The sequence below is a fragment of the Pecten maximus genome, chromosome 5 (genome assembly GCF_902652985.1).
Source record: "Pecten maximus chromosome 5, xPecMax1.1, whole genome shotgun sequence".
NCBI classification, from domain to species: Eukaryota; Metazoa; Mollusca; class Bivalvia; order Pectinida; family Pectinidae; genus Pecten; species Pecten maximus.
The window spans coordinates 33128198-33154821 of record NC_047019.1 but is presented as its reverse complement, the minus strand read 5'-3'; the positions used below and the strand labels follow the sequence as shown (position 1 = coordinate 33154821).

The 26624-nt window shown below is 38.6% G+C and overlaps 1 protein-coding gene across 1 annotated transcript; it reads left to right on the top strand.

Moving 5' to 3' along the window:
• Positions 1-574: 574 nt before the first annotated feature.
• LOC117327829 (ribosomal biogenesis protein LAS1L-like) lies at positions 575-25571 on the top strand. Its single transcript, XM_033885031.1, has 14 exons — positions 575-686; positions 3366-3458; positions 3823-3966; positions 5062-5134; positions 7668-7778; positions 8308-8433; positions 9071-9135; positions 9795-9880; positions 12104-12301; positions 12598-12721; positions 13294-13664; positions 21666-21770; positions 22563-22749; positions 25153-25571. The coding sequence occupies exons 1-14, from the start codon at positions 643-645 to the stop codon at positions 25250-25252; spliced, it is 1827 nt and encodes a 608-aa protein (XP_033740922.1). The 5' UTR covers positions 575-642; the 3' UTR covers positions 25253-25571.
• The last annotated feature ends 1053 nt before the right edge of the window (positions 25572-26624 follow it).

The following is a 26624-nucleotide window of genomic DNA, read 5'->3' as shown; positions in this document are numbered from 1 at the left end:
AATAAAAAAAAGAAAAAAAAAAGGGGGGGAGGGGGGGGGGGGGGGGGGGGGGGGGGGGGGGGGACATTGAGGAAAATGAGTTTTCTTGTGGCATGCCGACCTGGGTACACATGTAGTGTAAGATAAGATAGTAGATTACGGGTTCCTTTTGACTTTCCAAAATCAAACTGAAAGGAATGTATGTATTGGTGTATTGGTGAGGCATGCTATATTGATATATTATGATGATGTGAATTTCGAAAGAAATTTCGAGAAAAAAATCTACACAAAAACGAAAATAAAATTACACTTTCCACTTAAACCTTGAAAATATAAGAAAAAAAAACATAAAACACGCTCTAACAACATCTGTGACATTATAATGAGTACCGTGAAATTGATACATGTATGTATGCAGTGTTCAATTTATTAATTATTTTCAGTACAATAGCTACGAATTTTGTTGTTGTTGTTTTTAAGCAAGTTATGATTCCTCTTAAGACATATATGCATGTATGTCTATTTCGCACCCAAACAATTAATTATAATGCAGTGTCGTGATAAATCCGGAAGTTTTGTCCAGCTACGAACCTAATACTGTCGCTTCTTCAAAACTTCCGTACTAAATCCACATACACATACACACGTGTGATCGCTTCAGAAATGAGTGATCACACCAAAAGAAGAGTTGTGCCGTGGAAAAACAGGTAAAATACAGGATATTTACTGTGTATATAGTACCCATGTCTCTGATACTGACAATTTCGATAACCGATATACAAATAGATTCATATGTACTAAAATCGTATCCTTGCCACGAACTGCGACATCACCTGCTAGCCAAAAAGCTGATCACTGCATGCTTATTACTATAACACAAGAGGCCGCTGATAAGCCGATTTATTGTCTGACGTTACTGTGACATGTCAAACTGTAACATTGTTGGAGTATATATGTAGTACCAGACCACAGGGTTATGTCTAGATTTACATTTTGTAGTAGGACGATCGATCCGGTCCAGTTCCGCTACACTTTACTATTAGCTGTTTACAAAAAATAGCTATTTAAATAAATACGTAGGTATTTCTGACTATTTTTATAATGTCAAACTAGACGTGCCCATGTGATTAGACTATACATGTAGTACATGTCAATATATTACATGTAGACCGTCGGTCTAAGACAACTTTGATATACTTATTGTCAACTTTACCGGCAGTATTAAAGTGTAGCCTGAATGAGTTTTGATATCTTAACCACAGCTTTATAAGCTTGAACATCAGAAGCTATCGAAAAAAATTAATTGAAAACTGCCTTCTCTGTCCCGAGATGTAAGTTGTCAAAACTGGCTGATTTTACCTGTCTGTCAATAGCCAATCAACGCCCAGGCTGTTTGTCACTATCATAAGATTCCGGCCGCGATGTTACAAGTGTGAGAATCGTCTAAGCCATTATGGTGAGAGTAGGCCTAATCCCACTTATAATCACAGCTTTCTGTTGTTTTAGAAATAATGTTGGTAGTTGACAATGACTGAAGTTGTTTTGTATTACCTCATAACTGACTTACTGTAAACATTTTCAACAATTTTGTGCAAATAATTTATATTTTATCATAATATTAGTGTTGGGTAATCGGTTGAACACGGCAACCGATGATCGGTTGTAATCGGATGATCTCTGTAACCGATTATACGATTATTATCGGTTGTTATTGATTAGTCTGTTTGAAATTAAAAATGCAAACAAAATTGAGCCAGAGAAGGCAACTGACACTTACTTATTCATTTGCTATTTATATCTATGTGTCAAAGAATGTATAATGCCATTAAAACATCCTATTGAAATTAAAATTAACAAACTAGTGATTATAAAACTTTACAAGTTTATTATGACAAGAAAATACACACATGATTGCAGCTTGTAAGTTAACACTTATTATCGTTTTGTTTTGTTTTGATGTAACATACAGCGTGTATATACATTTAAAAAAATATATTTCAGTAATATCATGGTTCACTGAGCTATGACTCCTATGAGTATCAACTAGACAACTACATTGCCTCAATGATTTTTCAAGACTGAGGGGCTTAAAGATTAGAGCTAAAGATGCCATACTCATGTGAATAAAGAATATTGAATTTTAACTGAATAGTGTCTTAAGAAATATAATTAGTTAACAATTACAATAAAAATTCTGATGGCATATGTATATAAACATAGGGACTCGATTAATCGATTATACAAAACATGATCGATGATCGTAAACGGTTGACAATAATCAACCGTTAATCGATCATTCCCGATCATCGACACATCACTACATAATATATAAAAAATTCTTACACAAAACAACATCCATTTACATTTTCCAAGTAGGCATTGTGGTGACTTTAAAAGTAAAGGAATTAATCTCTTTCTAGGGTATACATATTAATTTTCCTCAAAATAATGGAAAAATAATTAATTGTATTTTGCACAATGTAAATCCTATTGTAAAATAGTGCATTCATTTCATTTCAATGAATGAGATTTGGTTCCAGAAGTTAGTAGTCCAATTCATTTGGACTAGTAAATTCAGGGTCAAACTATTAAAATTCTGAGATCACTTGTCCAAATGTCAAGCGAGGAAAAAAATTAATGTCACAGAGTGAAATCAACTGTTTCAAAATTAAACAGCGATTAAAACTCATAACTGCGAGAAATAAATGATACAGCTCTGGACGACGGATTGACCATTTCTGACAGATGGTCATTGGAGAGTAATATAGGCAGGGTATGAATATCCATTCTAGTGTGTTGGTGTCAATACACAGTCAGAAGAGGCTATAGTGGATAAGGATAGATAAGTTATCTAGTGGTTTATCTCATGTACATGTATAACTCCACCATTTGCTAGATTTCATCTCCGGATAAATAACAGTATTGGTAAAAGCAAAGTGTCCAAAAGTGGCAGAATAGCCGAAAAGGACTTGGAAAATGTCGAAAAGGAGCATCAGTTGTTGTAAAGTTCACATTTTTCAAGGTTTAAAGATATATTTCATTGTTTCAAAAAAATAAGCACAAAAAAAAGATATACAAAATTTTGCACGCCCAGCAAGGCAGCAATTTGTTAAATGAGATTTTCCGCAATTTTTTTCTGTTACAAAGTAAATGATGATACTCTACTTATTTGACATAAAATCTACTGCTCATCTGATTTATTATCTGACATTACTGTGCCAGCTGCGATGTTACAGGTCGACTGTCCCAAGTAATCCTCTAATGCTGTTGGTGTAATATGAAAGCATTTGAAATTTCCACCAAATGTGTTTATTACAGAAATGCATCATACATCAATGGTTGCAGCATGAACTTTTAGTTAATAAATATATTTTTTGTTTTTGTAGGAACGAGTTTGAGTGTGTCTACAATGAGATTTTTGGTGATAATTCCCAGCTACAGACACATGCTGTTGGGAGGATTGATGTCTGGAGAAGCAGGTGACTGCAATTCTGTAGTTGTGTATTGCAACAACTCTGAAATGTGAAAGGTTCATCAAACAAACGAACAAAAAAGGAAATTATTACATTCATTTTTTTAACTCTCAGTAGTTGAAAATATTTGCTAGGATATTTATTCATTTATGTTGCACCTTCATGTAATAAATGAAATTATTGAAAACTAAAATTTCAAGGTCAGAAAGTCAAATGGTTATGTCGAAAAAGGTAGAAGCAGTATCATCTCATTTAATACATGTATTCTCCAGGTTGTATATAATATTCCCATGCATTTTGAGATCTAACAACATTGAACATATTTGCTGATGTAGTATTAGTTTAAAGTTGAACTTTTTCTTTCTCCTAGGGCTTTACACAAAATTCCAGTAGCCATTGACAGCACAGCAGCCATCGTTCATGCCAAGCTTTATCACCAGAAGGCAGTTCAGTCAAAACAAGATCGGCAACAAGATAATGAGATACGCTCTTCATACAGCCTGGCACTTATCAGGTACATAATAAACTTAAAACTTATAAGGTACACAGTTAACCTGACACATATCCGGTACACACAGTTAACCTGGCACTTATCAGGTACATATAGTTACTCTGGCACTTACATGTATCAAGTACACAGTTAACCTGGCACTTATCAGGTACACAGTTAACCTGGCACTTATCAGATACACACAATTAACCTGACACTTATCAGGTACACAGTTAACCTGGCACTTATCAGGTACACACTTAACCTTACACTTATCAGGTACACACAGTTAACCTGACACTTATCAGGTACACACAGTTAACCTGGCACATATCAGGTACACACAGTTAACCTGGTACTTATCAGGTACACACAGTTAACCTGGTACTTATCAGGTACACAGTTAACCTGGTACTTATCTGGTACACACAGTTAACCTGATGCTTACCAGGTACACACAGATAACCTGACATTTATCAGGTACACACATATAACCTGACACTTACCAGGTACACACAGTTAACCTGACACTTATCGAGTACACACAGATAATGACACTTATCAGGTACACACAGTTAACCTGACACTTATCAGGTACACACAGTTAACCTGACACTTATCAGGTACACACAGTTAACCTGACACTTATCAGGTACACAGATAACCTGACACTTATCAGGTACATACAGTTAACCTGGCACTTATCAGGTACACAGATAACCTGACACTTATCAGGTACATACAGTTAACCTGGCACTTATCAGGTACACAGATAACCTGACACTTATCAGGTACATACAGTTAACCTGGCACTTATCAGGTACAGTACACACAGTTAACCTGACACTTAAGGTACACACACTACAGTTAACATAAACAAATATGTAATAGAATATTATATTTACATGATGACCCTTACTTTGATTGAGGAAAACAAGAAAGAAAAACAAAAAGTTTCTGGTCAGATTTTTCACTGGCAGCTTCATATTTAGTTTTTCATTCTATTTTTGATAGAAACTAAAGTTTTTGGATCAAATAGTAACCCTTCAAATGTCAAACATGCATCCATTGCTTATATCAGTAACAGATAGGTTGGATTAAACTTTGATTTCTTTGCAGATTTGTCAATCACATAACTGAAAAAAGACAGATAGGGGAGTATGCCCAGCCTGTCCATGTGCTGGCTAGCAAGGTAAGGGGATACACCTGACCGATCTGTACCTATTATATCAGTCACGGACAGATATCCAGTCTGTGTATATAACAGTCACGGACAGATATCCAGAAATCGGTGGAATCTTATAACAATAACTGTCGGTGATAAAAAGTACTGTTTACTTATATCAGGTAATTTCCTAAGGTGGTCGCCGATAATAGTACACATGATAGCAACAACTCATCTACCCGCTCTCTTAAGCGGAACTAATCTCTGACACACCGGTAGATCTACTCGGCTGATGTTTTTACAGGTGTAGAAATGAAACAGTCACTGGTGCCTATTAGATATTTAAACTGCTGAAACAATAGCCTAATAACTGCTGAGGTGTTCAGAGTATGACTGTAACGGTCAGCGCTGTCTATTAAATCGGATAACACACCAACTCAGTAACAGTAACATTTTATACGCACATGCACAGCCCAACTTCCTGTGCTAATACACATAGAAATGGCGTGGTTGTCGGTAAAACGTAGGTAGGACTATCAAACAGTATTTTATATGTCCAATATAAGGTAATGGTTCTGTTACGTTTTACATATAATCTGTGTTAAATTTAAACAGTTATTTGATATAACATTAATAAATTGTTATTCGGTTGAATTCCATTTTATCGTTATTCCTTTTGCAAACATGACATACACACATATGTTATTTACATCAGATCGTTATTGAATTGACTAAGCGAAAGAAACTTTATCGAGACTGTATATCAGCAAAACTACACCAAACTACGAGTGACAGAACGAAATATTACATATTTACATGTATTGAACAGTCTTTACACTTAACTGATGAGCGACAGAGCGGAGTTATAATGATTATATAATGTTGACAAATATTGACCAAACTTTGCACCAAAAATGACAACTTGCTTAATTCGAACACTCAGATAACTCAAAGTTTTCTTGTGGCCCCGTTGAGTTCCAGTTAACGAAGTTCCACTGTATTTAACATTGTCATTCTTATGTAAGACTTTGATTTATTGTAAAGGTTGGTTTATTGTAAAGGTTGGTGTGCCTGGGTGGATTGTAGAACTGATGTAACACTTTGATTTATTGTAAAGGTTGGTGTGCCTGGGTGGATTGTAGAACTGATGTTACACTTTGATTTATTGTAAAGGTTGGTTTATTGTAAAGGTTGGTGTGCCTGGGTGGATTGTAGAACTGATGTTACACTTTGATTTATTGTAAAGGTTGGTTTATTGTAAAGGTTGGTGTGCCTGAGTGGATTGTAGAACTGATGTTACACTTTGATTTATTGTAAAGGTTGGTGTGCCTGAGTGGATTGTAGAGCTGATGTTACACTTTGATTTATTGTAAAGGTTGGTGTGCCTGAGTGGATTGCAGAACTGATGATACACTTTGATTTATTGTAAAGGTTGGTGTGCCTGAGTGGATTGTAGAACTGATGTTACACTTTGATTTATTGTAAAGGTTGGTGTGCCTGAGTGGATTGTAGAACTGATGTTACACTTTGATTTATTTTATAGGTTGGTTTATTGTAAAGGTTGGTGTGCCTGAGTGGATTGTAGAACTGATGTAACACTTTGATTTATTTGTAAAGGTTGGTGTGCCTGGGTGGATTGTAGAACTGATGTTACACTTTGATTTATTGTAAAGGTTGGTTTGCCTGGGTGGATTGTAGAACTGATGTTACACTTTGATTTATTGTAAAGGTTGGTTTATTGTAAAGGTTGGTGTGCCTGGGTGGATTGTAGAACTGATGTTACACTTTGATTTATTGTAAAGGTTGGTTTATTGTAAAGGTTGGTGTGCCTGAGTGGATTGTAGAACTGATGTTACACTTTGATTTATTGTAAAGGTTGGTGTGCCTGAGTGGATTGTAGAGCTGATGTTACACTTTGATTTATTGTAAAGGTTGGTGTGCCTGAGTGGATTGCAGAACTGATGATACACTTTGATTTATTGTAAAGGTTGGTGTGCCTGAGTGGATTGTAGAACTGATGTTACACTTTGATTTATTGTAAAGGTTGGTGTGCCTGAGTGGATTGTAGAACTGATGTTACACTTTGATTTATTTTATAGGTTGGTTTATTGTAAAGGTTGGTGTGCCTGAGTGGATTGTAGAACTGATGTAACACTTTGATTTATTTGTAAAGGTTGGTGTGCCTGGGTGGATTGTAGAACTGATGTTACACTTTGATTTATTGTAAAGGTTGGTTTGCCTGGGTGGATTGTAGAACTGATGTTACACTTTGATTTATTGTAAAGGTTGGTGTGCCTGGGTGGATTGTAGAACTGATGTTACACTTTGATTTATTGTAAAGGTTGATTTATTGTAAAGGTTGGTGTGCCTGAGTGGATTGTAGAACTGATGTTACACTTTGATTTATTGTAAAGGTTGGTGTGCCTGGGTGGATTGTAGAACTGATGTTACACTTTGATTTATTGTAAAGGTTGATTTATTGTAAAGGTTGGTGTGCCTGGGTGGATTGTAGAACTGATGTTACACTTTGATTTATTGTAAAGGTTGATTTATTGTAAAGGTTGGTGTGCCTGAGTGGATTGTAGAACTGCGACATGATGCCACCCATCGACACCTGCCACCTCTTCCCATGCTTGTTTCAGCATGTGATTGGGCACTTTCCTGGCTCAAGGTACCTCATATACATGTATTTTAGTTCAGGATACTGCATCTTCCTGGCTCAAGTTATCTCGTAGCCTGACAAAGTATATTATTGGAAACTTGCTTTATTTGTATTAGTACTTATATGAGGTACTAATCTAGATCAATATTAACATCTGTTTAACCCTCTGAATTATATATCTGCAATAAAATAGAAATGACTCATGATACAATGAACTATAAAATTTAGGAAATATTCCAGTTGTTTTCCTTCTCACAAAATAAGTAAATTATAATGCAATACTATATACATGTACAGGTGTATATCTCTTGATCTGTATCATCACCTAAACTAGGACAAGCCCTGTGAATGTAAATTAATTTCTTTCAATTTTAATCATATTGAAGTTAGACTTGGACATAGATTTGTTTCAACATGTTTTTAAATTGATTCCTTCATAACTTGGCAGGTTTTATTTGGCAAAGTATAATGTGATTTTGTTAGTATTTGATAAAAATCAGTTCTGTTATAAATATAGGATGAATCAATAATCTTTCAGAATGAATTTTGGAAAAAGCAGCTGAGTTCCATGGCACAGAAAGTTGAGAGGAAGAATACTGAAAACTCTGCTGATAAATTTGATGTTAAAGGGCTCCTGGAAAACTATGAGCAGCAGAAGTTTCAGGTAAAGCAAGTGCTTAACTAGCAGCCATCACCATACCAACAATAAAGAACAGCGGTGTTATAACTATTGTGTAAAATTTACAGTGATGTTGACATGTGTGAGGGAGATATGTAAAATGTTTGAGAGATACACGCTCTTCCTTTAGATTCTGTCATGACGTTTTGTAACCTTACCAACAGGTTTGGAATTAGTATTACAAATAAAAGGAATTCATATTTGAATTGAATTTTTTTTCCTGTCAGCTACATTTTTTTTATTGATTAGTGCTTGAACACACCCAATATTTCTCATTTTCATTTGTCAAGTTTAAAGTTTGTTAAGTATTTTTTGTTTTCTCTTCAACTTTAAAATACTGGGGTGTCATGGTATAATGCTGTCTATCCATGCAACATAAAATGAAATATTTGTGTACATTATACAATCAACAAGAAATTAGTCTTATGATGCAATGGAATTGTGATACCATGACCATACACTTGTGTATTACCCTGGCTACCCTCTAGATCTTAGGGATTATTTAAAGTTGGAGGTTTAGCTCGACAACATTTCAACAACATATAAGAATGTTTCGTGAAGTATGAATACATAATTATTATTGACACATTAATAAAACAATAGTTGTACTATTTCATTTCAGAAAACAAACAAAGACAATTCCTGGAAAATTGTAAAAGACTTGGAAAAATTTCCCATTGAAAATAGGTAGGTTTTATGTTTGTGCTGTTATCTGTTCATCTGAGATCATTGGTAATGCTACGGTTTGTTAGAAATATCTGTTATATTTAGGATGTCCGAGGTACCTGTATGTGAAGCCTACACTGGTAGATAATTTATCTCTGTAGATATGTAGGGCCAACAAGTATACACAGCAGTATCAGAATATCATCTCTTGTTCATTGAGCTATGTTAATTTACCTTTCCTCACCATGATAATTTATTATCTAATATGGCTTGTAACAAGCATTTTCATTGGCTTGAAAATGTACTATGTAATCAGCCCATTTATAAGAAAATGACGCTGTTTGTAGTGTCGCTTTTGCTGGGTGAAAATTTTTAAGAGAAGAGATGGTCAATTAAAGTGAATTTCCACATGGATTGTGTACAGTAGACTATATTATAAGGATTAACTTAAATGATTTTTATGTTATAGAGTGTACTCTCACAGCTTCACACTTTAAAATATATTTAGAGTACACTCCCTTTATTTGTGTTTATCTCCATAACATAAAAAAATATAGTCAAGTTAATCCTGAAGTACTGGAAAAGAAGTACAAATGTAAGATGTTAGTAATGTATTTGCTTGTGGAGAATTTCTCAACATGATGCTGCTAGTAAAATGTTTAATAATTTGTTTTGTATAGACAGGAGTTAGTGGCCTGCCTGGTAGAAGATGGCTTTATGATACCTACTCGTGAGCAGCTACAAGCTTTAAGGATTCCTCCTTCCAGTAAGTACACACTGTTTTAAAATATCTACTTTATCAATTTAAGAGATGTTCTTAGTACATTTAATTTTAAAATAAAATAAATGTACATTTAATTTTAAAATAAAACAAGGATGGACAGTATTGCAACAGCAATACAAAGTCCCCTGCCTGACCTAGGAGTGCACCTATTTATTTCCCATTTATTTTCGACAGAACTTCAATAGATATATTAAACTAGTTTTCCCAAAAGAACAACAGGAAGAATATTTCAGGTTGCGGACAACAAATATTTAAAAAAAAAAACAAAAACAAAAATACATAAGTATACCTAGTTGGTTAAACGTAGGTGAAATAACATGGAAGTTATGCCCCGGACAAGCTCTAATTTAGAAAAAAAGTGACATTAGACCTCAAATGATCTATGACTTTGAGCTATTTTACTCACCAGGTGCGAGATATATCCATTTCTACTCGCATTTCAGAATTTTTACTCCGAAAAAAGAATGAGATGCACAACTACATGTTATACTGATCATGTATACCAAGTTTTGTTAAAATCGGAGTAATACTTTAGGAGGAGTTGTCCGGCCAAGCCTCAACCAATGAGAAGCCGGCAGCCATTTTGAAAAATGTTTTTTCGGAAAAAAAGTGTGGGATGCACAACTACATGTTATACTGATCATGTATACCAAGTTTAGTTAAAATCGGATTAGTACTTTAGAAGGAGTTGTCCTGACAACTGTTGCATGACAGACAGACAGACAGACGGACGGACTGACGGTAAACCTATAGTCCCCCCCGTTTTTCAAATAGCAGGGGATTAATAAATGTATCTTCTGTAATAATTTCAGAGATGTCTTTAGTACATATGATTTTAAAATAAAATAAATGTATCGACATACTGTAACAATTTAAGAGGTGTTGTTTCTCTTGCTGTAGTTAACTAGACAAACACTTTAGATGTAGTTGTAAGAATAATGTTTTTAGCTTACCTGGAGGGATGAGAAGGAGAGGGTAAAATAGAGCTCACCAGGGTACACAAATATAGCCAATCTCACTAGGGTATATAAAACGATACCAAGCTCACCAGGGTATACAAAGATACCTTAGGTTACCAGGGTATACAAAGATACCCAAGCTCACTAGAGTATACAAAGATACCAAAGCTCACCAGGGTATACAAATATACCCAAGCTCACTAGAGTATACAAAGATACCAAAGCTCACCATGGTATACAAAGAAACCAAAGCTCATCAGGGTATACAAAGATACCCAAGCTCACCAGGGTATACAAAGATACCAAAGCTCACCAGGGTATACAAAGAACAAAGATACCCAAGCTCACCAGGGTATACAAAGATACCCAAGCTCACTAGAGTATACAAAGATACCAAAGCTCACCATGGTATACAAAGATACCAAAGCTCACCAGGGTATCTTTGTATACCTTGGTGAGCTTGGGTAACCCAAGTTCACTAGAGTATGCAAAGATACCAAAGCTCACCATGGTATACAAAGATACCAAAGCTCACCAGGGTATCTTTGTATACCTTGGTGAGCTTGGGTATCTTTGGATACCCTTGTGAGCTTGGGTATCTTTGTATACCTTGGTGAGCTTGGATATTTTTGTATACCCTGGTGAGCTTGGGTATCTTTGTATACCTTGGTGAGCTTAGGTATCTTTGTATACCTTGGTGAGCTTAGGTATCTTTGTATACCTTGGTGAGCTTGGGTATCTTTGTATACCTTGGTGAGCTTGGATATTTTTGTATACCTTGGTGAGCTTGGGTATCTTTGTATACCTTGGTGAGCTTGGATATTTTTGTATACCTTGGTGAGCTTGGGTATCTTTGTATACCTTGGTGAGCTTGGGTATCTTTGTATACCTTGGTGAGCTTGGGTATCTTTGTTCTTTGTATGCCCACAAGATTGTAGATAGTGCAGCTGAAAATGCCATTTCATTTGAGAATACTGTATAACAACCTGTCCATTGATAAAAGTTTTGTATACATTCATACCTCAGTGTACATAGATTTAACAGAAAGAAAATTACAATAGAGTAATCAAGGGGATTCCATACATAAAATGAAAAACTCATTGTGATATATGAAGATCTATTCACACATTTACTTTCCAACCTGAAGATCATGTCTATATATAGATTTGCTTGGTTGAACTTAGTACATTATAGGTGTAGATACCTGCCATCTGATTACCTGTCAAATCTGATTATGTTTTTACAGAGTTGGACAAGCCAGGCTATACTCTTCCACACATGATTATATCATTCTGGAAACCTGTCCTTCAATTCCTTCATCAAGTTAATCTCACTAACAGTCTCTTGATAAAGTTGACATCAGAAATATCAACAGAATCCTGTAGACGGAACTACACAATGTGTCGTTGGATTAACACTATAGTTACAGCCAATGGACAAGCTGGTACGTGGGATAATACATTTTTTGTAATTAGATAATTGATCTGTTATATCCTTATACAAACACTTTAATCCTTTCCAGCACCTGGGATTTATGGACTTTAGATTATCATGTAATCATGTTTCACTGAAAATATAATATTTGGTCACTGATAAGTATATCTGGACAAAATTGTGATGGTTAAAGGCCACTTAGATTCCCATGTGATGCATCACCAACTTATGATATGTAAATCAAACTCATAATTCAACCTTTTGTTTTCATGCGCATACCATTACATTTGTTGTTTGTATCTGTAGGTGCCAAGAATTTAAGTCAAACTCCGACAAGACTGTATCAGCAGTCAGTATCCTTGACTTTTCGTCCTCTACTGCGGTCACTCCTCAATAATTTGTGTGGCCATACCATCCCCTTAATCAAAAGGTAAGTCAGGTAATGGTACATGAGGGCATTATAGAGAAATATATTGCTACTATATCAATACCTGGAGAAAACTACAACATCAGGGCATTATAGAGAGGTATTTGGGCACTGTATAGAAAACTGCAACACAAGGTCATTATAGAGAAGTACCTGGGTACTTTATAGAAAAAAACATCAGGGTATTCTAGATACCTGGGCACTATAAACAAAACTGCAACACAAGGTCACTATAGAGAGGTACTTGGGTACTCTATAGAAAACTACAACATCAGGGCATTATAGATAGTTACTTGGGCACTATATAGAAAACAACAACGTCAGGCCATAATAGAGAGGTATTTGGGCACTATATAGAAAACAACAACGTCAGGCCATAATAGAGAGGTACCTGAACACTATAAGTATTTAGAAAACTACAACACAAGTTCATTATAGACAGGTACCTGCAAATGGGGAAACAAAACCTATTAGGAGAGAGTGTAATAAGTTAGATATCTTCTTTGTTAGATATACAGCACTGAGTGGTGGTACCCTCTTCCTTCATCTTTGATTTTTATGTTTTTACTTTCTAGATTATTAGACCTTGGAAAAGAGAAAGGAGAGTATTCACAGACCCAGGTTACAATGTTAAATACTCTTATAAACAAACTGAAGCCATCTTCACCTAAAGGACAGTCACTATTCATAGGGGAAGGAGAAAGTGATGATTTGGATCAGACAGTATTCACAAGGGAGGGAGAGACTGAAGATCTGGAGGCTGTATACTCCGGGGATGGAGAAAGTGATGATCTGGACCAGACTCTCTCCACAGGGCAGGGAGAAAGTGACAATCTCGAACAAACTTTACCTTTGGTGCAGGATGGAACTGATATGGTTTCACCTGGAGGACAGGGAGGAACAAATACACAGGAGGACCGGGATAAAGCTATATACAGGGTGCAAGGTTTGTACAGTACTCCTGTATAGTAACATTACAGTATTCCTGTATAGTAACATTACAGTATTCCTGTATAGTAACATTACAGTATTCCTGTATAGTAACATTACAGTATTCCTGTATAGTAACGTTACAGTATTCCTGTATAGTAACATTACAGTATTCCTGTATAGTAACATTACAGTACTCCTGTATAGTAACATTACAGTATTCCTGTATAGTAACATTACAGTATTCCTGTATAGTATAACATTACAGTATTCCTGTATAGTAACATTACAGTATTCCTGTATAGTAACATTACAGTACTCCTGTTTAGTAACATTACAGTATTCCTGTATAGTAACATTACAGTATTCCTGTATAGTAACATTACAGTATTCCTGTATAGTAACATTACAGTATTCCTGTATAGTAACGTTACAGTATTCCTGTATAGTAACGTTACAGTATTCCTGTATAGTAACGTTACAGTATTCCTGTATAGTAACGTTACAGTATTCCTGTATAGTGTGACGTGTAAGGGGTTCGTTACCAAGTCACGTCTTGGGATTCGAGATATTTACTACATATTACCCTAAGTACAATATATACATATATGTGTTCTGCTATAAGAGCGTAACGCCGCCCGGGCGTAAAAACAATGAGTATGATTGTATCCAGTGGTTGTCTGACCACTACGTAATTATCTATACTACTAACAACAGGGATTCTGAATGCCGCTACCGCGTTACTAGTAAAACCGCTGCAATACGCACTCTGCTAGAGCCTGTGTATATGTTAACCACGCATACAGCACCAGTCCGTCAGACCGCCGTTCTCACTGCTGTTTGCAGCGAGCTCCTGTATGCGCACATATATACACAACAACCCGACCGCTAGCTATACGTCGGTCAGCCTCCCAGAGTTACCTGTACACTAACCTGCCAACAGTGCACTGCCAACAGTCAACTGTCAGGCTCCCTATCACCGCTGTGATAATATAAGTACAGTACCGTAACCCTGTCAATCCGCTAACCCCACAGTGTGTTAGTATTCCAGCCTTATTCAGGCCCACACTGTTTCCTATGTATATGGTAATGCTATGCAATTCTATAGTATAACGTTACTAGTGTTCCCTGATCTTCACTCGTCGAAATCAGAATCAGAATGAAACCCGAGCAGCTCAGCTCACCTGTATTTATACTAACGAAAGTACCACGTGATTACAGATATCTATGTCTATTACATGTTTTACTGGGACGTAACGTTGAAGCTTCTGCCGGACGAGGTCTAGTTTCGTTTTCTATTTCCCGCCAAAAGACCTACTTTCGCTTTCCGTTACATTACCCACGCCTCCGGGTATCAGTGTCCCCACATACCAATTATGAATAAGTGAACGTTTCATTGTACAATATCTTAATAACTAACTACAAGGACTACTTGCTCCTTAAAGAACTGTCTTATGTTACTGTTACTGGATCTGAACTCCCGACTTCTTGTTGAGAGCATATTCTGATAAGCTGACTATACTACAAAGTCGCGGTGCCAGCTCGGAGGATGTCTGCTGCGACGCGGGCGACCATGTTCTGGTCCTAGTCCCGAGTCAACGGCTGTATCGACATCAGTGTCCTCCGCTAAGTCCTGGCATTCTGGAACGATTTTGTGTTCCGATAACTCAAGCCCGGCCTCATCTGCCTGGTGCTTTGAAGTTTCAACTTTCTCCTCGCCGCGTAGTACTTGTGACCGATGACGCCTCATACGGTCCACGTGTATAACCTGCGGCTTTCCGCGGTACCCACAAGGTATCTTGTATGTAACGTCTGTGCATTTCCCCATCACCTTGAATGGTCCCTGCCACATGGACGTTAGTTTCCTAGATTTGCCTGGTTTGACTCTTGGAAAGAAGACAAAAACACTGTCATTTGGTTTGTACTGGTTCCAGTAAGCCTTTTGGTCATGGTATTTCTTCTGCCTCCTCATCTCGCCATCGGTATGCAACCTCACAAAACGATGTGCCTCTTCCATGCGTTCTTGAAGTGTCCACACCCATTCATTCTGAGGTATGGATTTGTCGTCTACTGGCATCTCATATTGTATGTCGAGTGGTGTTGTTACCTCTCGCCCCAACATCAGGTAATTTGGAGTGCAACCCGTGGTTTCTTGTTCCACCGAGCGATATGCCATGGTCACGTACGGCAGCATTTCATCCCAGTCTGTGTGATGTTCGTTGACAAATGCACTAAGCATTGTCACCAAGGTTTTATTGAACCTTTCCACCATACCATCACTCTGAGGATGATACGGTGAAGTACGTGTTTTTCTCGTACCAAGGAGTTGGCACATCTCTGCAAATAACCTGCTCTCAAACTGAGCGCCTTGGTCAGAATGGATCGCGTATGGCATGCCGAACCTTGATATGACCTCCTCCACTATCAGAGTCGCAATAGTGGTTGTCTCCATGTTAGGCATTGCGAAACATTCCATCCATTTCGTATAGTAGTCACCAACTACTAACACATGCCGGTTGCCGTTTCCTGTTTCAGGTAAGTCAGTCAGTATATCAACGGCTATACGCTCCATCGGGAAACCTGACTGGACTATTTGCATTGGCGCTCTATTCTTCCGAACTGGATTTTTGCGCCTGGTGCAAATTTCACAGCCGGCAACATACCTCCTAGTATCCCCTTGCAGACCAGGCCAGTAATACCCCTGCCTTATCTTACAGAGAGTCTTACGAACTCCCAAATGCCCTGCCGTTCTACCGTCATGGTATTGTTGAAGTATGTCCCTTCTCTCACCAAGTGGTACTACCGCTTGAAGCGTTGTATTGGATTTGTCTGAGACCCATCTTCTGTATAAAACACCTTTATCCAACACGAGCTGATTCCATTGTGACCACAGGGATTTGATCACGAAGTTCTGATTCTGGATATCCTCAAAGGATGGTTTCTTGCCATCTTTAAGCCATTCTATTACAACACACAGGTCTTTGTCGGATGCCTGTCGCTGTTGTATGACGGAAGATGTTTCTGATGACTGAGGTCCAATGTTCTTGCTGTTGGCAGCTACTGCGGTATTTACGACACCCCGGGACTGTTTCTCCCAATCCGAACGATACCCACACTGCTTGCATGGGATACGGCTAAGGGCGTCAGCATTGCCATGATGGACTCCACGTCGATGTTCGATTCTCATGTCGTAGGTGCTCAACACTTCTAGCCATCGGGCAAGTTGGCCCTCCGGATCTTTGAAGTTAAGCAGCCACCGTAAAGAGCTATGGTCCGTGCGCACAAGGAATGTTCGACCGTACAGATAGTGTCTGAAATACTTCACGAAGTGTACTACTGCCAAAAGCTCTTTCCTTGTGACGCAGTACCGTCTCTCACTCTTGGTCAATGTGCGGCTGGCGTATGCAAGGACCATTTCCTTACCATCAACACGCTGCGACAATACGGCTCCCAGAGCATTGTTACTGGCATCAGTATCCAGAATAAATTCTTTGTCAAAGTGTGGATGTGCAAGAATCGGAGCTGTCACCAATCTGTTCTTTAAGGTATCAAATGCGTCTTGGCATTCCTTGCTCCAGTCAAACGCCTTGCCCTTCTCAGTGAGCTTATGCAAGCATTTGGCAATACCCGCAAAGTTTTCAATAAACCTTCTATAGTAACTGCACAGGCCCAGAAATGACCGAAGTTCCGTTACACTTGAGGGTTCTGGCCATTTCTTCACGATCTCTGTTTTCTTGGGGTCTGTCTCTACCCCCTTGTCGGAAATTATGTGGCCAAGAAACTCAACCCGTTTGGCAAACAGATGACACTTCTTGGTTTTCAACTTTAGCCCTGCTGCCTGAAATCTATCAAACACTCTCTCCAGGTTCAACAGCATCTCATTGAATGTTTTACCTAAAACAATCACATCGTCTAAATAAACCAGACATATGTCCCATTGTAACCCGGCCAAGACAGATTCCATCAGCCTTTCAAACGTGGCTGGTGCGCAGCATAAGCCAAACGGCATCACCCGAAATTGAAACAAGCCCTTTCTGGTGGTAAATGCTGTTTTTGGCTTATCTCTAGGGTCCATTGCAACCTGCCAATAGCCTGAGCAAAGATCCAGCGTAGAGAACCAATGGCAACCTGCTAACTTATCAAGCGAGTCGTCAATCCGCGGCAGCGGATATGCGTCCTTGACAGTCACATCGTTAAGGCGACGATAGTCGACGCAGAAACGAGTGGTTCCATCTTTCTTTTTGACCAATACCACACCAGAGGACCATGGGCTGGTTGAGTGTTCAATGACTCCCTTTTCCAACATATCCTCTACATGTTTGTCTACTTCCTCTGACTGATGCACAGGAATGCGCCTCATTGGTTGTTTGAGAGGCCGCGCGATACCTGTGTCTATTTGGTGTTTGACTTTGTCAGTACGTCCGAAGTCAGCGTTTGTGGCGGCAAAAACACCTCTGTACCGGAATAATAATTCCTCCGCCTGGCTTGTTTCCTCTGCGCTTAAATGAGTCTTTGATCGTTCCAGCAATTGCTTGATGTCTGGTCGCTGCTCATCCATTTCCTCCGGGCCTGTCTTCTGTTGTAAGCATTCCCCCTCTGTCGCCTTAGCAACACAAGTACCCGGGTAGATTGTCTGTGGTGTATCAGCCGTATTCAATATACGGATCGGAACAGTAGGCTGGTATTTGACCAGAGACCTGGCTACTAGTGCTCTATCTGACTTCAGGAAACTTTCTGATGCCTCAAGAACGAGATCATTTGTTGGTTCCAACGTGCCATCGGGCACTATGATACGCCCAGGAATTATTAATTCGCTGCGCGCTGGGAGTTCCACTTTAGAAGTCACACTCACTCGGTAACAACCTACTTTTCCTCGAAATTGGGTAGGCACAATAACGCCGTCCATCATCATCTGACTCTTGTCCATGTCTACACTGCAACGATTATCCATGAGAAAATCCAACCCCAGGATTCCATCAACGTTGATCTTGGCTACAACCGCATCTGTCATCCTCTCGTTGTTGCCAAAGTTCAGCGAGAATCTACCTTTGCCTTTAACATCTAAAGGCTCTCCGCTGGCTGTAATGATTGTCTGGGAAACTTGGTGTAATGCTGGCCTAGCCATCATTTTCTCATAAAGTGAGGTCGAGATAAGCGTAACGGTTGCCCCAGTGTCCAGTAGTAGGTTAGCCTTACTGCCTTGAATGGACACATTTATGAACATACCAGCCTCCTTAGTACAAGAGGCAGCTCCAACTGGACGTGCATCATCGCTATCACTGGTCGTGGCGGGGACCTGTTTGTTGGAGTTTTTCTTTAACTTGGGACAATTGCGCTTGATATGCCCCTCCTTGTTGCAATAGTAGCAACGGAATGTTTGGGTGCCTTTAGTACCACCGTTCTCTTTCCTTGGTCGCTTACGTTCTCCAGAAGCGGTGCCAGACTTCAGGTTAGAGACATCCTTCTGCAATGATTCCATCTGTTCCGTCAATGTCTTTATCATGGACTTCAGCTCGCTACCAGCCGTACTGTCCTCATTCTCGTTATTTTCGGTAAGAGTTTGACGCAGAAAACCAGTACCGTCATCCTTACGTTTTTCTGCCCGCTTAAATGTCTCTAGCTCTACCGCCAGCTGTACAGCTTCATTCAGGGTCTTTGGTCGGCATTGCTTTATTCTGATACGCGAATCCCCGTCACTTAAAGCATCAATAAACTGCTCTTTGGCCAGTGTTTCAAGCACATCCGCTGGTGCTGTAGAATACGCAAGTGTCGTTAATCTGCGTATTGTCTGTCCTAACTCTGGCAACGTTTCCCCAGCTTTTTGTCTTTTTGACCGTAATTGGGCACGGTACAATTCCGTCTGGTGAGGTGGCGCAAATCTGTCCTCTAGAGACTTAATCAGGACAGAGTAATGTTGCTGCCGGTCATCAGGCAAATTACCCAGTACTCCCTGTGCTTGTCCTCTCAATGATACTGCCAAGAACAATCCTTTCTGTTCCATAGTCCATTGGTTAATACTGGCACACGCCTCAAAATGTGACTGGTAATCGCGCCATGAGCCGGAGCCATCGTACGTCGCGGGTTTTATATTAACAGTTTTTCTCCCGGTATCCGTACGCTGCTCTACACGGTAGCCCCTGCTAGGACTGTTATTACGATAGCTATCCTGTGGTGCAGGACCAACTCCTTGATACATTTCCTTATCATACTGGCCAGCACGCGCTCCATCCCTATCGTAATTTCCGAAATTCGGGCTACTATAATAGTCGGTATAGTCCTTCCGACCACTGCCCGAGTTATCCATATCCTGTCTACACCCATCTCCGGTCCGGGGGCCATAAGGTGTAGAAGTAGTGAGCGCTGTGTTGGTTGCTACACCGCTATCCAGTATTTGAGAAAGCTCCCCACGAAGTTTCTCTATCTCAGCCTCAACAGCTTTACTATCGTACCCTCCTTCAGCCATTTTAACAACAATTAGCAATACAGCAAAACACTGTTATTATATATAAAGTACAGCTTTTATCTAAAGCCAAGGGTAAAAAATACATAGATTATCGGATCCCCACCGCTGCCACCAAAATCTTGTGACGTGTAAGGGGTTCGTTACCAAGTCACGTCTTGGGATTCGAGATATTTACTACATATTACCCTAAGTACAATATATACATATATGTGTTCTGCTATAAGAGCGTAACGCCGCCCGGGCGTAAAAACAATGAGTATGATTGTATCCAGTGGTTGTCTGACCACTACGTAATTATCTATACTACTAACAACAGGGATTCTGAATGCCGCTACCGCGTTACTAGTAAAACCGCTGCAATACGCACTCTGCTAGAGCCTGTGTATATGTTAACCACGCATACAGCACCAGTCCGTCAGACCGCCGTTCTCACTGCTGTTTGCAGCGAGCTCCTGTATGCGCACATATATACACAACAACCCGACCGCTAGCTATACGTCGGTCAGCCTCCCAGAGTTACCTGTACACTAACCTGCCAACAGTGCACTGCCAACAGTCAACTGTCAGGCTCCCTATCACCGCTGTGATAATATAAGTACAGTACCGTAACCCTGTCAATCCGCTAACCCCACAGTGTGTTAGTATTCCAGCCTTATTCAGGCCCACACTGTTTCCTATGTATATGGTAATGCTATGCAATTCTATAGTATAACGTTACTAGTGTTCCCTGATCTTCACTCGTCGAAATCAGAATCAGAATGAAACCCGAGCAGCTCAGCTCACCTGTATTTATACTAACGAAAGTACCACGTGATTACAGATATCTATGTCTATTACATGTTTTACTGGGACGTAACGTTGAAGCTTCTGCCGGACGAGGTCTAGTTTCGTTTTCTATTTCCCGCCAAAAGACCTACTTTCGCTTTCCGTTACAATAGTAACATTTAATCTCCTTATAAATTTCATCTTTTATATAATCACCAAAATAATTCTTTTGTCTGTATTAACTTACATTTGAGGGATATGGTAAAAAAAAAAAAATCTTCTTCTCAGTACCCATGCCAGATACGCTTGAGTTAAACTTACTCTTCGTAGATGGAAGGGTCTAAGGTGATTTACCAAAACTGTGAATTTCATGACCCTGGGGTCTCATGTTTGCCCCTGGGGAGGGATTTTTACTTTATTGTAGTTTATATAAGGAAATCACAACCCAGGTCACCATTTTGGCCCATTGGCATCTTGTTGTATTGATGTAATGTATATCAGAACCTAGGCGACGATTAAGGCCCATGGGTTTCTTGTTGTATTGATATAATGTATATCAGAACCTAGGCGACGATTAAGGCCCATTGGTTTCTTGCTTAATATTTTCTGACACAGTTTAATCTCAATATGTTTCTTGGTGAAAACTTGACAGAAAATAAGTCTGCTTTAGTCTGTTTCTGACCACCATCTAGAGTTTCATACTGAATATTATTATGTCGTACATGCTCAAAAAGAAGCAAATGCTGTACAAAATACACATTCTGAAAATGATATCTTAATATTTTTCAGATTTAAAATCCCGGAAAAGGAAATTAGAAGCTTCAGAAGATGACATTCCTGTAAAAGTGGCATCACGGAATGTTTGTGCCCATTTAAACTGGCAGTTCTATGAAGGTATTTATGTTCTGAATACCGTACTCTGTTTTTTTCTTATGATATCCTTACATATGTAACTCTTGATAGATACAGAGATGTATTGCATCTGACAACTTAAGGCAAAACACTTTATATTTCATAAACCATAAAGGGTGCTTGTCCTTAGTTCATGCTGATTTGTAAGTACAATAGAAATGAAAGAAATACAAATAAAGGGATGAGGTCACAATTTTGGGCAGTTCTTAAAATAAGCTAACAAGGACATTGGTGATACTGAAGTTCTGGGTTAGCTTAAACGAATGTGTGTGAAATTCAGTTTTAGCTCTAATATATGATTAATGGCGATACTGAAGTTCTGGGTTAGCTCTAATATATGATTAATGGTGATACTGAAGTTCTGGGTTAGCTCTAATGTATAATTAATGGTGACACTGAAGTTCAGTATTAGCTCTAATCTGTTAATGTATACAAGCTAACAGAGACATTGGTGTGACACTGAAGTTCAGTGTTAGCTGTAATCCGTTAATGTATACAAGCTAACAGAGACATTGGTGTGACACTGAAGTTCAGTGTTAGCTCTAATATATGATTAATGGTGATACTGAAGTTCTGGGTTAGCTTAAACGAATGATTAATGTATACAAGCTAACAGGGACATTAGTGACACTGAAGTTCAGTGTTAGCTGTAATCCATTAATGTATACAAGCTAATATTAAGGACATTGGTGACACTGAAGTTCAGTGTTAGCTCTAATGTATGATTAATGTATACAAGCTAAATAGGTACTTGAACTGATGATTCCTTTGCAGATGAAGTGGATTGGTCACAGATTCCGATTGGAATACTTCCTGGCCAATCTTTGGATTACTTGACCCTCGACCTATCAACAAATATTGAGGAAAGTTTCTCTAACGACATATCAATGACCGTCGATGAAGATTTTGATGACAATGAAGAGTCAAGTGGTGAAGAAGATACGAATAAGGAAATAACATGGTCAGTGTTTGATTTTAATATATAACTAAGGAATCAATGTTGTGTTAAACCATGTATCAAAAGTTGTATTACTTTTGACAGCCGTTTGAGATCTTAACTTTTCTCTTTTTTCTAGCAACTTTATTCATCACTTTCGGCCTTAGTTGAACAGTCTCCCTGCGAGTCTATACAAATGGTAGTTCAGTACTCTGCATTTTAGGTCACCTGAGACAAAGTCATTTGTTTGAATATTTGAGTTCATTCTTTGTTAACATTATCAGCATTGGATGACAGCTTGATGGTATGCACATGTTGGCACTGACTGGCACCCAGGGGCTTATAGGCAGGGCCAGTAAAGGTCAAATTAACTGAAAAAACTTCTTCTCAAGATCCAAATAAGTTAGAATCAAATACTCTTCATAGATGGAAGGGTCTTAAGGTGTTTTATTAAAATTGTGAATGTCATGATCCTGGGGTCACAAATTTGCCCCTGAGGATGGCGTAGACTTTAATATAGTTTATGTTCCAACAAATAACATTTTTGTCTATCATTTGTTTGATTTAATTTGGAATCTATTCTAACATTGTTAACATTATCAACATTGGGTGACAGCTTGATGGTATGAACTTTGGCAATAATTGGCCCACATTGGCTTATCGGCAGGACCAAAAAAGGTTAAATTAACTAAAATATTTCAAAGCACACGTGACCGTTAAGGCCTATGAGCCTCTTGTAGGGAGTGGAATCAACAACTGGTTTGTAAATTGTTACTGGGTGGCGTATCCTGTGAGGTGTCTGCAAAAATATGCTTCTGTGTGGTAGCACTATAATGTCGGCATCAGTTTTGCGCTATCACAAGGAGACAAACACAAACATACCGCAGCCTCTTAAAGCACGCACACATACACTACACGTATGAGTCCCACACACAAGCTAATGGAGGCTGTCCGTAAATCGCCTAAGCAGATGATAGGATGTTGAATAATTCAAAACCAGACCAGTCATGAAAAATCTCCGAAGGATGAGTAACAATAATGTTTTATCTTGCTATATATTCATAGTGTAGGTGTCAGATATTTCTTTAATATCTCGGGTTGGATTCTATTTGCTACTGTTGCTTTTCCTTTATTCAACCATAGATCTTTTTATAACTTTCCTGATATCATCAACACTAGCTGGTTCAATGTTGATATCCCACGGGTGGTGATATTGTTGCCTGGTTCATCTGCGTTAAGTACCGTCTCAAAATGTTCTTTCCATGACTTAAATAAGAAGTAGGATTTCCCTCTTCAAACAAATGGTTGTTTTTTTGGAGCTTCCCAGTTAGTGTTTGGTCAATAGTGTTGGATGTCCTGCTTGGAAGCTGCCTTTTCTGGTTCATATGCTGTCTTTTTGTATATGCTCTTTCGTCAGCTTGGTATTGACTAGCATGTCGAGATCTTTGTATTCTCCTCTCCGTTTGTTCTTGAGACTCGGATGTGGTGACGGTTATCATCTGTTTGCCTTTCTTTCTTTCTCTTCCAGTGTGGCAATTCATCTTTTCTTTGTTTCCTTGATCCGATTTCCCCACATTCTAATAATGCGTGATTAAAGCTGTCTTAATTCTGTTTGTCCTAGTCTTGAAAGACCAGTTTGAAAATTCAGTTTGTCTTAGTCTTGTAAGACCGGTTTGAAATGCCTGATCCTTTAGTTTGGCAACATCAAGTGGTTGGGCTCATGTGTTTCTTGTTCGCTGTTCCAAGTTTCAGCTACTAACAAGTGCTCGCTATTAATGCCTGCTCCTCGTTTTACCGCCATATCATATAAGTCATTTCTTTTTTTTACCAGCCTTTCATTTATGAGCTTCAGCTCTGTCAGGCGCACGAGTGCCTCTGTTGTTTTAAATATGACCAGTCCCGCACTGTGATGATCACCAGATCTTCCTGGGTAGAGCGTGTGATGTCCTGATGTCCTACATATTTCTAAAACCTTTCTTATCTTATACGCGATTATGACTGCGCACGGCAGAGTTGACAGCAAAGATATCATGTCATACATCAAAACCAGAGACCTATATAGGTCTCTGATCGAAACATTAACAAATCATACTGAAAATGAATATTTGATTAATGACAGAAGATTAATCAAGAAAAATACATTTTTAATGTTATCTATTTTCATACATGGCTAGGAAATCCACTTTGAAGGCCCTCTACAGATAAACTTAGTTAAAGTGCATCAGCTATCGCATAAATTCAGTAAAGAAATAATATTTTTATTTAATTATAGCAAAAACATTAATACCAAATTATCAGAATATGAATTGATAATACATGTACATGCACCTTGCTATAAAAGGTGTCCCAATTTCAGTTTTGTGATATTAGTTTTAAGCATTGTAGTTTTTAGTTCTGACAATTGATTATCATTTCATTTCTTTTCAGTTCTGAAGAGACTTGCCATCCAGATAAAGGAACTGTCCCGAGCTCCACGTGGACCTCCCAACAGATGGCCAAAATAAAACGTGGTGTCCGACTTTTGTGATACTAATGCGAAACAATATGTTATGCTTATCAAATATAGGATGCACATCGCTATGTTATGCTAGGTGAATTTGATTAAAATAAATTAAGTCTTTGATCAAACGAAAATTACGATTTGTTGATGTAGTTAGCATTACTTTTATCATTGTAGTGAAGATCACAAATGCTCTCTTTTCCCACAGTAGTGTGTGAAATCAGTGTTCTGGCGATCTCGCTACATCAATACTCACTTTTATTTTGTTTCGAAAGCAAATCTGATAAGCGGATTCCATCTTCAGTCACTGGTACCAGTAAACGAAAAGATAAATTGGCTGTGTTAATATTTTCTCACTTGTTTTGTATGGAATATGGTCCTCACTAAGGTGTTTACAATGAAGATACACCATGGCCTTACTAACCACTCCGTATATAATCAGGACTTATTATACCCCCGCAACAAAGTTAGGGGGGTATACTGGAATCAGGTTGTCCGTCCGTCCGTCCGTCTGTCTGTAGACGCATTTGTCCGGACAACTCCTCCTAAACCGAAGGGCCGATTTCAATGAAACTTCGCACAAATATAGAGGACCATGTGTAGATATGCATGCCACTTTCTTTTTTTCAAAATTATGGTTGCTATGGCAACTGGTCACTATGAACAGGTTTTCCGATAAGAACCATAACTTTAAGTTTGTCCGGACAACTCCTCCTAAACCGAATGGCCGATTTCAATGAAACTTATCACAAATATAGAGGACCATATGTAGATGTGCATGCCACTTTCTTTCTCTCAAAATTATGGTTGCTATGGCAACTAGTCACTATGAACAGGTTTTCCGATAAGAACCATAACTTCAAGTTTGCCTCCTAAACCGAATGCCCGATTTCAATGAAATGTCACACAAATATAGAGGACCATGTGTAGATGTGCATGCCACTTTCTTTTTCTCAAAATTATGGTTGCTATAGAAACTGGTCACTATGAACAGGTTTTCCGATAAGAACCATAACTTCAAGTTTGCCTCCTAAACCGAATGCCCGATTTCAATGAAACGTCACACAAATATAGAGGACCATGTGTAGATGTGCATGCCACTTTCTTTTTCTCAAAATTATGGTTGCTATGGAAACTGGTCACTATGAATAGGTTTTCCGATAAGAACCATAACTTTAAGTTTGCCTCCTAAACTGAATGGCCAATTTCAATGAAACGTCACACAAATATAGAGGACCATGTGTAGATGTGCATGCCACTTTCTTTTTCTCAAAATTATGGTTGCTACGGCAACTGGTCTTTATGAACAGGTTTTCCGATAAGAACCATAACTTTTAAGTTTGCCTCCTAAACCGAATGGCCGATTTCAATGAAACGTCACACAAATATAGAGGACCAT

Bases quoted from the DNA above. Each gene is read 5' to 3' on its own strand.
- LOC117327829 (XM_033885031.1), top strand. From the start codon at position 643: ATGAGTGATCACACCAAAAGAAGAGTTGTGCCGTGGAAAAACAG. The intron at 8,434-9,070 runs GTAAAGCAAGTG...ATTTCATTTCAG, and splicing joins ATGAGCAGCAGAAGTTTCAG to AAAACAAACAAAGACAATTC. The intron at 13,665-21,665 runs GTTTGTACAGTA...AATATTTTTCAG, and splicing joins AGCTATATACAGGGTGCAAG to ATTTAAAATCCCGGAAAAGG.